This window comes from Epinephelus moara, chromosome 16, assembly GCF_006386435.1.
Source record: "Epinephelus moara isolate mb chromosome 16, YSFRI_EMoa_1.0, whole genome shotgun sequence".
Classification (NCBI taxonomy): domain Eukaryota; kingdom Metazoa; phylum Chordata; class Actinopteri; order Perciformes; family Serranidae; genus Epinephelus; species Epinephelus moara.
Window position 1 is genome coordinate 23,871,749 of NC_065521.1, and position 13,182 is coordinate 23,884,930.

Below are 13,182 nucleotides of genomic sequence, written 5' to 3' on the forward strand. Positions count from 1 at the left end.
TGGTATCGTGATACTACTCAGAACCATGATATTTTCATTGGTATCGTACAGTGGGATCCAATTTTGGTACCGTGACAACACTAATCTGGAGGGGGTTCATCTGCAAATACTAATGAAAAACTAAACAACGATATTCGGTATTCGGTACTCGGTATTCGGTATTCGGCCAAGGGTTTAACATTATTCGGCTTTGGCCACAAATTTTCATTTCGGTGCATCCCTATGTTCCACTTAATCACAGAAAATAACACTTACCTGTATCCAGGGCTGTGGATCTCTTCAGCCGCCTGTTCCACCACACTGAAGTCTCCTCCGCCCTCGTAGGCTTCGATGGCAATCTGAGTGAGCTCTCCTGTTTCAGAGGTGGCTGCCTCGTAGGCCTCTTGTAGCACCGTCTCACCGTTCTCAGACACATGGAAAGTCACGACCTTTTGTGCCTGGCCTGGTGCTGTGGTCACCGTACTCCATGTGCCCTTTTCCAAAGCTTTGACATCTGACTTCAGCACCGCCACCTGAGGCGCACAATCAGTCAAATTCTACACTGTTTCACGCTCATTTCCAAATGCAAGAGTACTCTTTACATAAATGTTGCCTGCTTATGTAAAGTGAATTATTTTGATGAGCCATAGCACCAACCTGTAAGGCATTTCCAACCAATTCCCGGGCATTGCTCATATTCAGCAGCAGGTCAAGTGCATTCTGGGCGGACTGATCACTGGATTCAGCTGAGGAGCACACAGTAGAAAAAAGTCAACTTTTGTCCTTAAGGTGGCATTAATCGCCAGAAATACTAAAAATGTCTCTTGATGACAAGAGGACTGACCTTGTTCATAGATGATGGTGGTGTTTCCCAAGGCATCCTGGGACACGGAGGCATTTTCCATACCCTGCATGGCTTGTAGTGTCGCAGAATCCACTGCAACCTAATGCAGGGTGGTAAAAAACAGTTATCATCTCCCAGTGTCACAAAATTTAACACATGCTAAAATTAAATCCAAAACAGGCCTGAGTTAAACAACAAAAAACCTCTAACAGACTCACAATTGTGTTCTGCAAATCCTGTGTCTCGTCATGTTGTTGTTTGAGCTCCTCTATCTGCTGCAGGGTGAAGAAGGGTCTGCGTCTCCTCCTGACTGGCTCCTCAGGGTGGGCCACAGACCACTCTTCAAACGTCTCAGGGTGGCGACATTGCACATGTAGACGCAAGTTCTTCCTATGCTTGGTCGTGAAGTGACACATATCACAGGAGAAAGGCTTTTCCCCTGTAGAGGACACAGCGTGAATTGTAAAGGTGTTGTAGAGTATTACCTTCATCTGGTGAACAAAAAAATCATGCTTAGTTTAAATAAACTTAATGAAGCCTTTCTGCCACACTGACCTGTGTGCTTGATGGCCAAATGGGAGACCAGGAACTCCTCTTTAGAAGTGGAGTACTTGCAGTAGTCACACTTGAAGGGCCGGTCGTTGGTGTGGGACAGCTGATGGTTGAGCAGCAGTTTCTTGTTGTCACAAGTGTAATCACAGAATTCACACTTGAACCTGGCACAGACACATCCAAGAGTTACTCACTGTGATGACGATCTCATCATTACTAACATCAAACAACAAATGACTAATGTTGATTCATTAAGGCATATTCTACTCCAAAGTGCTGATCAGACAATTCTGTTACACGCATGTTTTTGAAATACAGACTGACGCATGACAATATTAAGAGGTGGAATAAAAGTTTCCAGTACTGACTTGCTGTCTCCAAGACTCTGGATGTGAGTCAGCAGGTGCATTTTGAATGTGTACCGTTTCTTGAAGGATTTGCCACACTGCAAAGACAGAGAGGCATCTTCAGCAAGAGTTCTGAGGAACTTCAGAGTAGGTACAAAAAAAGTCCATAAAAATTGTGTGCCTTCACTTTCCTATAAGGACACAGTTACATATATGTAAAGCATTGTTGCACAATAAAACTGTACTACTGGGTAAGTAAATCATGCATTCAAAGAAAGAAGGGTGATAAAACAAGCATCCTACATGAGTAACATTATCGCCCTAAACTCATTTTAACTATTGACCTTTTCAAGAATATCTTTATTAGAAATCCTCAGTGGGTTACCGATGTCCAAATATTAATTAATTGATATCTGACCTTATCACACATGTGTGGTTTCTCTGAACTGTGGGTTTTCATGTGCTGAGTCAGTCTCTTCTGCATGGGGTAAACTCTGTGACAAACAGGGCAGAGGAACTCTGAGACCTTTGGTACCTGCAAGAATGAGCACAAAAAACACAGTTTAAAAGTTAAGTGACACAAACGCCTTCTACAACCACACATAAAAAGAAACAGGCTGCAGCAATTCTGCTAAAACATTAAGAATGCGTAATATCTGAAATGTCTTACCAACTCTGTCTTTCTTTTCCTGCAGGAGGGGAAAAAAAATTAAAATCAGTAACAATATTCACAAACCTGTATCCTGTATGTGTCATGTATCGGGAATCATGTATTATGTATGATGTGCTTTATCTTGTCTGAGTTACTCACTTATCTTTGTTGTGGACTGCTGAGTGGCGGATGACATCTTTCCTGTACACACTTGTGTAATCACACTCCTCACACTTGAAAGGCTTAGTACCCTCATGATTAAACATGTGTTCCTGAAAAACAGCCCACAAGACTTTTAGGAAACTGTGCATGTAACCTGAATGTTGTGACCTGTTTTACTGCAACCGACCTTGAGTGAGGACCAGCGCTTGCAGCGATAGTTGCACTGGAGGCACTTGAAGAGCTCTGGATCATTGCCTTCATGAGAGTCCACGTGGAAGCGCAAATCTTCTTGAGTGAGGAAGCGTGAGCCACAGATCCAGCAGTTGTGAGGTCTCAAGAGCGGTTTGAGGGATTTATAGTACCGACTGAAAGATAAGGAAGCGAAATAAGTGATTTGCTTGTTGTAATAATATATGATACTATTTGTAACACAACTTTATTTAAAGGGGAACACAACCTAAATTAATAATTCCAATATGTTATTTCCATGGCCTACAAAAGTTAAAGAATATTTGTTAACATGAGTTTCTCTCTCTCAAAGCCAGAAACCAGAGAAGTAAGTCTCAAATGTGTCATGTCATAGGATTTAAGTTCTGGAGCTGCTCATGACAAATTTGGGCTGTCTTAGACCCCAGAAATAACATGTATGAATTTAGAAAATGAGCATAGTTACCCTTAAATAATTTGATACCTACTTTCTGTTTATATACTTCTTATACTTCTTGCGAAGGAAACGCTTCGAGGGTCGGCCACGTTTCCTCTGGAAGAACTCCTCCTCTGGCTGTGTGTTGGATGAAGGGTCCTTGTTCTCAGAGTCTGACTGGCTTATTGCAGCCTCGGCTGTGTCTCCATTGGTCACTACAGCAGGACCATTGTTTAGCCCAGAAGAGCTTGCCTCTTCAGGTGCACTGGCATCCACACTAACCCTGGGCTTCTTGGCAACACTCTCTGCTTCTATAACAAATCAATGAGAAAGGAGAATGAAAATAAAGCAACCTAAAGTTGTACAATTTATGGTGACTCTCTCCTCTCTGTGCAGCAATTGGCTGTTTTTGTTCTGTCAAAGCTGAAAACTGACCTTTACTGTTGTAGCCTTCTTCTATGAGGCTGTACTTCCTCGGACGGCCAACCTTACGACGAGGACGCCCGTGAGAGGAGGAGGATATAGGAGGAGTGGGCTTCTTCATAATGGCAGGTGGTCTACCTTTGCAGTCCTCCTCTGCAGGGTTGTAGTCACTATCCTCTGAGAATAAAGAAAGGAGCATAGGGAGGGGTATTTGACTGTAATTCTTATTCTCTGAATGACTCACTAATTGAGAAAAGTATGAATGTTAATCTGCTTGAGGGCTAAATAAAAATCTTCCTAACTGACCTCCAGGGTCATCAATAGCACCAGCATCCACAATATCATCCTCCTCTTCTTCTGCTTGTCGGGCAGTTTGAGCAGCCTTCGCCTTTGCTGCCTTCCTCTCTTCAGCTTCCTCCCTCTCTGCCTGGCGACGGGCAAATGTTTCACTTTTAGGAGGCCGACCACGTTTACGCTTCTTTGACATCTCCCCTAAAAACCAGACGTCACACCACAAAAAAATTATTTAAAATTTTTTAAGAATCTAAGAACAAAAAAGCTCAGTGACCTATAATCACGCCGCCTTACCTGCAGGTTTGAAGTGTTTGTCTCTCATGTGGTTAATAAGTGTGTCTTTGGAGGCACTTTTGTATGGACACATCTTACACTTGAACTGCTGTACAATCACCACTTCCATCATCTCCTCCAACTCAGCCAGGTTTGGTGGTCTGTCTCCAGAGCCTTCTGCCACCGTCGATGTCTCCATCTCCCTGACCAGCCCAGCTTCATCCTGTGGCCCCTGGGAGCCTTGAGGCTCCTCCTGGCTGGGTGAGCACTGTTGAGCCAGCTCAGGCTCTGGATTGGAAGTGTATGTCCCACTGCTGCTGATGTAGGGCCCAGGCTGGCTCTCGCTGCACTCCAATGCCTCAGGAAGCCCACCTGAACCTGCAGTGTCAGCCAGAGGGTGGTCTGATGAGGAGCTGTCATCGGCATACAGAGAGGCCTCTGGGCCATTGCTGCTTTCCATGTAACAGGAGTGCTGGGGCTGCTGTTGGGAGTGCTGCGGCTGGTCTGGATCCTGGTTCTGCTCATCATCGTCATCATCGTCCCTCACTTGATACCGAGAACAACCTGGTTGCTCAGAGTCTGCAGCTGCAACACACTCCCCTCCATACGCTGGCCCATACTGACGACTTGTCTGTGTCCTGTGGTCTGCACTACTGTCAATGTAACTCCGTGAATGATGTGGTTGCTCTCCATCATCCACCGCACACTCCAGGTATCCGGCACTGCATTCTACCACATAGTGGCCTCGGCTGGTGGGGTTTGAGTCGGCCCCACTGCATTCCACATATCCAGGCAGGTCCTGGTCACTGTTATCCCCACTGTAGTCAGGGAACCCTGACTGGGAGCGTGTCTGGTCAGGTTCCTCGCCTGAACACTCTGCGTATGAAGATGAAGACTCCCCTGTCTGGTCTGGACCATCTGCACTGCAGTCCATGTACTGGGAGGGGTGGGAGTGCTGGGGCTGGTCAGGGTGACTGCTGCTGTCCTCTGGGTAACCCGAGTGACCTGGCTGATCATCGGGCTGGTCAGGTTCGAGGTTGCCCTGCAGGTCTCCCTGGTCCCGACAGGTGGATGTGGGGCCTTCAACAAGAGCTTCTATGGCTATACGATCAGAGAGGGCTGAAGATGACATGTGGGCTACCATAGGAGCTCCTACAGTGGACACATACATATAGATGGATCATGTATAATTTATTAAAAATGATTCCCATGTTATCAACTTCAGTGGATTTTAAATTACTTCAAAACTTGCTAGAAGGCTAAACTAAAGTTGTGTCATAACAAGTTGACATGGAAAGGTTTAATAATTTATCCACTCTATGAATCAATGCTCAATGAGTCACATCCCACCTACCAGAGCATATTGTTTTAATTATATATAAACATGGTCATGATTTTCTCATTAACTTTAAAAATGCACTTACCATCATCTGGTCCCTGTAATATCAAATATTGGGTGGTTTCTGCACCTCCATCTTCTGCACTGGTCACAGCTATGCAACCTAACGAAAGAACAGCACACAGGATCATAAAGCTGCTACTTTATGGTAAACTAATCAAAATGACACAACCTTATAGCTGCTCAGGCGATGATATGACGGAAAGTGAAGTGTCAGTAGAAATACCATTCATGATGTCAGGGCCAATGGTGGACTCTATGATCTTGTCAATGGCAGACCCGAGGTCTGACGAGGTAGAAGCAGTTGAGTCAGAAACCATCATGGCTCCTTCAGACGTAGCACTGGAGTGGACCAGCACTTGGGCTGACTCAGACACCAGCACTGACTGAGTCACCGTGGAGACACTGGACACACTGGTGGACTGGGCCACTGAGGAGGAGTCTGGGAGGTGGACTGACGAAACTCTGACGTCTGTACTGGAGCTGGTTTCTGGGATGAACACCTTGACAGGGAGGGGCCAGAACATGATGGTGATAAAGAAACTTTTATGACAAAAGCCAAACTTCTGAATCTGGTTTTGTTGCATTTAGTGTATGACTGTTTTCTCCAAAACACGCAAAAAAAAAATCTGATTTATTTTTCTATTCATAAAAAAAAAGCTTACCACAAGTCCCTCTGAGCTCTGTCCCACATGGCAGTCAGACTCTGGGGCCTGAGCATGAGAGGCAGCAGCATCACTGCTGTCTGCAGACATGGCCTCCGATGACTCCATACCCATGCCACTTTCAGACGGCTCCTCCATCCCGGAGGGCCCTGCATCACTGCTGCTCTCCACCTCATTCTCCTCCGAATCCATGGCTACCCACAAAAATGAAACAAACTTAATATCAGATTTGAAGTGCAGCAAGTTCATTGTGTTAAGATGCACACAACTCATGGCTAGTTCTTTAGTTCCTTGCCACAGGACAGCTCTGTTTGAGTGTTGGGAGTATTTGTACAGCTTAAAATATTTTGTAGTCTCAGCTACTTGTCACAAGATCAACAGCAAAGTGTGGAATGACTTTTAAACAATAGTATGGGCTTCGAGACCTGCAGACATCCTGGATAGGAAAGCAAAGAAAAGGAAGTTTGTCAAACTATCTGAACTGTGATGAAGTAAGGACGTATACTGTGGGAAAGGGTCAAGTGATCAATTTTCCAGAAAACATAATATTCTCTTTCTTAAGCTTATTGTATGTGTATACAGTTAAAATGTTTTGTGTGTCCCTATAAGGTTATATATGAAATGTGATACCAAAGATGGATTTGTCGGAATGTACCTAATTGAGCACACATGGAAACAAAGTTTAAAATAGCAAGCTGGGCAATATTTATACCCAGGGGTGGAAATAACAAAAGTACATTTACTGAGATGTACTCTGACACAGAGTTTTGATGTACTCAGACATGTTATTTTCTGAAACTTTATACTTCAACTTCACTACACTGATAATGGCTGAGTGGGAGTTTGGGATACAATGCAGAGTTTAGTAAAACAGTATATCTGTACTTCAGTGTTAGTGCTTCGCCCCTGAGCATATTATGTATGGTCTTTTTCCAACTTTAATTTCAGTGAGTGATGTTGAGTTCGTTATTTATTAACTCTTGATTGGAGATAAGTGTACTGAACACAGAACAGGTTCTCTCCGGCTGTTTCTCTGCACAAGTCATGTTAGCATTTGCCTACGTTAGCATCTGTCTGCATCAGTTAGCTGCATTAAGTGTTTTCACTTAAGGACGTAAATGTTTATGTGAATTAAAGATCTCTCTACTGGCGATGAGAAGTTCACATTGTGGCTGGTCAAGTGTGGCTGTACTTGTAAAATGACATCGGTAATGCAAAGCAGGAAAGTTATTTAAAAAACTTGATGCTACGGGAGCTGACGTTAGCTTACGGTGAGCCAGAGTAGCTACCGTTAGCTTTAAGCTAGCTCACGAGCATTATCGTCAGTTCCGTGTCTTCTGTAAAGCTGCAAAACAAATATAATTGTTCCTAATGACAGTTTGAGTGGTTGAGTGGGTAATGCGGTTGAATGAAGAACATGTCACCGATCTAACCATGACAACATATCGGGTGTAACAGCGTTCGACACAGCGCGTGTTAGCCGTTTTATACGGGCCCAGCTGCCCTTCATCCTGCCTGCTCCGCGTCGCCATTTTACACAGGGCAGCCCCGTTTTACACTCAGGCATTCTGAAAGCTCTACTGGGGACCTCGAGGGCCTGAGCTGCGGCAGACCGCCCAAATTCTCTCCCTGAAGAAAATGAAAATATTTTCCCTCTCCGGCATTAGAATCTCCACGCTTTTTTCTTACCGTGTATTTTCGAGTAGAGAGGTATCCTTTAGTGTAGATGCGCTAAATAGAACAGAAATTAGTAACCGATAATTGTTGCTCCATTCTAGTCGGGCGCCATGAGACTCTCCTTGCTTCCTGTCCGCGCAACCGGATCTTATTTATTATCGTTGTTGAAAACGCTTCGGTGTTCAACCAAACAGTGAAATGTTTGCCAATTTTACCAATTTGTGCCTACTGATCGATTGGTCGTTGTATGTTGTTTCAGATATACGGTATATGTGTTGTTTATAAACACTAAGTGGACTATTGTTTTGAGAGGAAGGCGTATTACGCAATTGGATGCGGAGTAATATGCATACGCTTTGGGCTGTTGTTTTAGGGAGAAGTTAATAATCGATATAGCAGGAATAATAAAAATTATATTATATAGCCAAAGGCATGGGTTAAACTTGTATATTTTTGCTGTTGCGTGGACGTGGATTAAAACTGTCGAATAATATTAATGTGTTGGCATGGCAGTGTTGTGCACGTCAGTTAATGTTAGTGGACTAATGAGACAGCAGACAGTGGTATGTATTTCTCACAGAATGTTTATTGCATTGAAAGTTAGAACTTTAATACAAAACATATCAGTCTCATAAATAATTTCAGTGAAGGAGACATGCATTGTCTTCCAGTGCAATAATTGGCTTTGAAGCCATTTTCAGAGATACACACATACAATTATACAAAACAAACAAGCTCTAGGACACAAAAATAATATTAGATAATGCTATAAATACCAAAATAATCTAATACTGTTAAGAGTCTGAACCTGTCAGACATAAAGAAATTATTTAGAAAATCCGGAATCCAGATACCTTTTTAAGAATATTTTAATTGTGGTTATGGGTGTCAAATTTTCGACCACCTTAACCAACCAGTTCACAGATGATCAGACTGAGGGCAGGGCAGCACCAGAGATAACAGTTGGTTTTGCTTTCCTTTGGACTTTTAAGTTATTTTCAGGCCATTACTGTATGCTATACAATTAGCCAACATCTATGGTGGCCAAATATTCACATCCCAGAAAGCACACACATCATATAACAGGCGCTATACACAAAAAATGCATCACATTTTCCCTGACACCTGCACAGGAGAGAGAAATAGGTGCTACCACATTACAGACGATTTCCAGCTCATCCCTTTGTGTTCACGTCCTCAATACTGAGTGGCTGAACCATCTGAGCATTTGAGGAGGTCATACTTCACATAGCCGACACGATCCACCTGCCTGCGGGAGTTCATACGCCAGTAGAAGCGGTCCCGGCAGAAGTAGATGTGACCTAAAGCAGAAATATTGACATTAATCACTAGAATACAACATGAGAATTCTCACATGCAACTGTTATATGTTGTTTATTTAGCTCAGTAGATAAATATTTGAAATTACCTTTGTACTGGAACACATCATGAGCATCATTGGGGACGCCGCCAAAGACAGCATCTGTGTATCTGGGGTAGCCTTTGTCGATTTTCTGGGCCTTCTCATCAAGCCTGTGTTAATTATAGTAGCAAGTGTCATTAAAAATGTCAAAAACCATCAGCTGTCTTAAACTGTAGACTTTGGTTATGTTGTAAAAAAGCTTTACAGTTGAATGGAAAACCACAGTGGAGGTGGGGTTTAACAGGCTGGCTCAAAGAGCAGACAGGGTTGAATTTGAGCTGAAAAGCTTCCAGCATCCCATCCTGATTTCAAGCATAAATTTAACTCACCTCCAGTAGTTCTCCCCACTGAAGAGCAGCACTTTGCCCTTCCCCCTCTGCAGTGCTCCCTCCACCTTCTGAACAGTGTTGGGGAGGCCGAGCTTCTCTATGCTGCGGGGACCCAGGACACTCTTTCCTGTGTACACCCAGAATCGGGTCCCTATAGAAGGAAAACAGTCATTAGAAAAAATGGTCTTGCACTTTTGGCTTAAGTGCCAATGGCCCTTTATGCACTGTAGGAAGCTTTATTACCTGAGAAGAAGTACAATTTCCTGGTCAGCATGTTCTCAAAGGCAGAGTCAATGACTGCTGGCAGAGCGGGCCACCTCTGAGAAATAGAAAATGGTCCCTTGAGCCCTCCATTGCTCCTGCTGGACATCTTCCAGTAATGTCTGTTGATCGAATCATGCAATTAACACACCAGCGCTGCTGCTTTATGTTTCTGTTTTTTTTTTTACAAAGAAGAGACTGATTTGCTTACCCGTCCTTGAAGAAATGTAGTTCTCCCTCAATCACAGTGATGGTGTCGAATTTGGTCACTTTGCAGGCATCTATGGACGGGTCCACAGGTCGAGTGGTGGTAGTGGTGGTGTCTGGCTCATCTGTGGGGTCAGTCTCATCAGGGTCTGGGTAGGGGGTAGTGGTGGTAAAGTCGGGCTGAGGGGGGGTGGGGTCAGGGCCTGTTTTGCGTCCTGAAAAAAAAAAAGATAGTGTCAGTTGAGAGAAAGTGTTGAGAAGTTGGAAATTTAAACATTCTGATGTGATCTTGCATGATGACACAGTTTGTCGTGACCTCACCATAGAGATACTGAATGCCTTCAATGTCGTCTTCATGCAGGGAGAAGTCTTCCACGTAGCTGTACATGGGATACATGAGAGCCTCTCTTATGTTGGAGTGGTCCAGGCCAAGGGCATGTCCAAACTCATGGGCTGCCACCAGGAACAGACTGTAACCTGGAACACATAGAGTAAGGAATATTGTTGAATGGCAAAGGTAAAGACATAAAGCATTTTGTCTACTCTGCTTCCTCCAGGTTATATTCATATAACTTACCCTGGTCAGGACAGAAACCCCATTTTTTGTCATCATCATAGTTGTCAGTGGTAGCGCACCACAATTTGCCATCCCCTCGTCCCTCGCTTGTGCATGAGTCATACTCTTTACCCAGGAACACAAAGGGGAAGTGGCACGGCGCTCCATCAGAATTTCCACCGATTGTAGTGGTGTCTGGCCAAACAAAGACATAAAAACAACAACAACAGTAAGAAAACAACCCATTGTGGTGGCGCTCTGCTGCATTTATGCATTGTGGTTCCTGTCACTCACCACGAGTGGGACAGAATCCATATTTCTTGTCGTTGTCAAAGTTGCTTGTGGTGGCACACCAGCGGTAGCCGTCACTGCGGCCTTCTGTGGTACAGCTGTCATATTCCTCCCCCAGAAAGACGAAGGGGAAGACACACTCTGCTCCGTCTGCGTTTCCTCCAAAGGTGAACAGAACTGTCAGGATGAGAAAAAAGGGGCAAGGATGAGCAGGTGAAGCGAATCAGCATACCGCTAAAGCAAACCTCATCTAGCCGACCTCTGGCCTGTGATTCCCCTTGCAGAATAAATTGTCAAGCTTACGTTCACTTGGGCAGAAGCCGAATTTCTTGTCTCGGCCGTAGTCAGCTGTGGTGGCGCACCATGGCAGGTTGTCTGAACGCCCATCAGTGGTACAGGTGGTGTAGGATTTGCCCTCGAAGGTGAAGGGGAAGTGGCACAGAGCACCCTCAGCATTCCCATAGCGAGTCTTCACAACTTGGATGACAGAAAAAAAAACACATTCAATGCAATGTATACAGTGAACACTTGGGGGAGACAGCCTCATATTAACAGTTGGTGGTTGAGTTTTTTGTTTTGGTATGTGTGATTACCTGCTCCTTTTCCCAGAGTCCAAAATTCATCATCATCAAAGTGGGCGTCACCCTGCATACCCTCACCAGGGGGATAAGCGTGGGCCAGAAGACCGTCCTTACCATCAAATGGGTATGGGTCTCCGTGGTCTGAATAGAAAATTAAAGTGCACATCAGTTTTTGATTTTAGACTTGTGTGTAATACAAAACTATAACTCAACAATGTGACAACAATATGAAGAAGACAGATGACCACTGCACAAACACATACCGGCTTTTCCAAATGAAATCATGATGTCAGCTGTTCCATCAAAAAGGCGGGTAAAAGTCAGAGGGGTCACATCACTCCACACCTTGAAGGCTCTGGCAAAGGCGTCATCAACCAGGGAGTCCTCTAGGTCTGGAGTGTAGTTAATGATCCTGTGGAGTAGAGCACAGTGACACTCTGCTATCAGTCTTGTAACTGACAATGTAAAGATACTTGGTGATATATCTGCATGTGAGATGCTCTCTGTATATGGTGCCTTGCATTGCAAAGCACAAGTGTTATAATGTCATCAAGTCTCTACTCACCTATAAGTGACATCGTTATGGTCCCATTTGAGGTCTCCAGCAAATGTTTGGTAGTTGGCCACATCAGGAACTCCACAGCGAGGCTGCTTCATTACTTCCAGGGTGGACTTATCCAGCTTTCCAGTCTCCTCCAGCCCCATCTGCCTCTGCATCCTCTTCAAAGCCTTTTCAGTGGACACCATAGACTGGAAGCCACTGCGGTGCAGCTTTTGCATGTAGCCGAACTTCGTGAGATAATTCTGGCAGGAGAACATGAGAAACCACATTAATGAGTCCAAGTGGATGATTGTATCATGTGATGAGCAGAGTAGAGTGGGTCCTTGTAAAAAAAATCTTAGTTTGAAAAACACATTAAATTCTATCCTCTCACTGTTAAACCCTCTTATAGCTTGTATTCAGAGAAAAATATTTTTCTTTTCATTAACATTATGATTGACATCTCTGTTCAGATAATTACTTCCCCGGACAGGCTGATTGCACACTGTTTTGGGAAATTCAATCTATCAGGACAAAATGAGCCATGTGCCACTCACCTCTGACAGTTCATTATCAGATATGTTTTTGAGGATGTCTCCTGGGAAGGTGACAAAGCGGGTCTTGAGAGGAATGCTCCATCCGTTCTGAACACTTATCCCAAAAATTAAACACACAGCTAACGCACAGCACCTCATGATGAGATCTGCTGTAGATTTCTGCAAAATGTAACAAAAATATAATTATAGACAATACGAGCCTCGCAGTGAATGAGTGCTCAGTGAGACAAAAAGGATTAAAAAGCTTCTCCGCTGACGATCAGCAGTGTTTCTCCTTCACTGCTGCTTCCTTCTTTGTTTTGACTGGTGGCTCTTGTTGTCTCTGCTGTGTGCCCTTGGTTGTGGACCTTGTTTTTATGCAATGTGATGTCTTAGTCACCTAACCTCGCCCCCGCCTACTACTAACCTCAACCCTCCCACTTACATCTTGACGGACTGCATTGAATGGGCAAGGGGAATTTCCAAAATATCCACATTTAGCTTTACCTAACAACTTGTGAGTGGTTAGCTAATTGCTCTTTTTTGG

The 13,182-nt window shown here is 44.1% G+C and overlaps 2 protein-coding genes across 2 annotated transcripts in view; both read right to left on the reverse strand.

The window, feature by feature from the left end:
* LOC126402332 (zinc finger protein 335-like) overlaps positions 1-8,330 on the reverse strand; it is a 12,972-nt gene extending 4,642 nt beyond the window's left edge. The window contains exons 1-18 of the mRNA XM_050064230.1: positions 7,923-8,330; positions 6,234-6,427; positions 5,795-6,071; positions 5,594-5,671; positions 4,191-5,321; positions 3,909-4,094; positions 3,615-3,779; positions 3,232-3,490; positions 2,724-2,901; positions 2,534-2,646; positions 2,393-2,411; positions 2,141-2,257; positions 1,744-1,820; positions 1,379-1,539; positions 1,042-1,262; positions 824-923; positions 637-725; positions 256-512 (exon numbers count right to left, since the gene is read on the reverse strand). Coding sequence (XP_049920187.1) covers positions 256-512; positions 637-725; positions 824-923; positions 1,042-1,262; positions 1,379-1,539; positions 1,744-1,820; positions 2,141-2,257; positions 2,393-2,411; positions 2,534-2,646; positions 2,724-2,901; positions 3,232-3,490; positions 3,615-3,779; positions 3,909-4,094; positions 4,191-5,321; positions 5,594-5,671; positions 5,795-6,071; positions 6,234-6,425 — 3,620 coding nt within the window. The 5' untranslated portion in view covers positions 6,426-6,427; positions 7,923-8,330. The remainder of the gene's footprint in view (positions 1-255; positions 513-636; positions 726-823; positions 924-1,041; positions 1,263-1,378; positions 1,540-1,743; positions 1,821-2,140; positions 2,258-2,392; positions 2,412-2,533; positions 2,647-2,723; positions 2,902-3,231; positions 3,491-3,614; positions 3,780-3,908; positions 4,095-4,190; positions 5,322-5,593; positions 5,672-5,794; positions 6,072-6,233; positions 6,428-7,922) is intronic.
* Positions 8,331-8,476: 146 nt separating this feature from the next.
* Positions 8,477-12,969, reverse strand: mmp9 (matrix metallopeptidase 9). The gene is made up of 13 exons (XM_050064231.1): positions 12,657-12,969; positions 12,124-12,362; positions 11,822-11,970; positions 11,571-11,699; positions 11,281-11,454; positions 10,981-11,154; positions 10,708-10,881; positions 10,452-10,607; positions 10,135-10,345; positions 9,906-10,045; positions 9,663-9,813; positions 9,340-9,443; positions 8,477-9,232 (listed from the first exon to the last, which is right to left on the reverse strand). Exons 1-13 carry the CDS (start codon positions 12,792-12,794, stop codon positions 9,108-9,110), a joined length of 2,064 nt encoding a protein of 687 aa, XP_049920188.1. The 5' UTR covers positions 12,795-12,969; the 3' UTR covers positions 8,477-9,107.
* Positions 12,970-13,182: the final 213 nt, after the last annotated feature.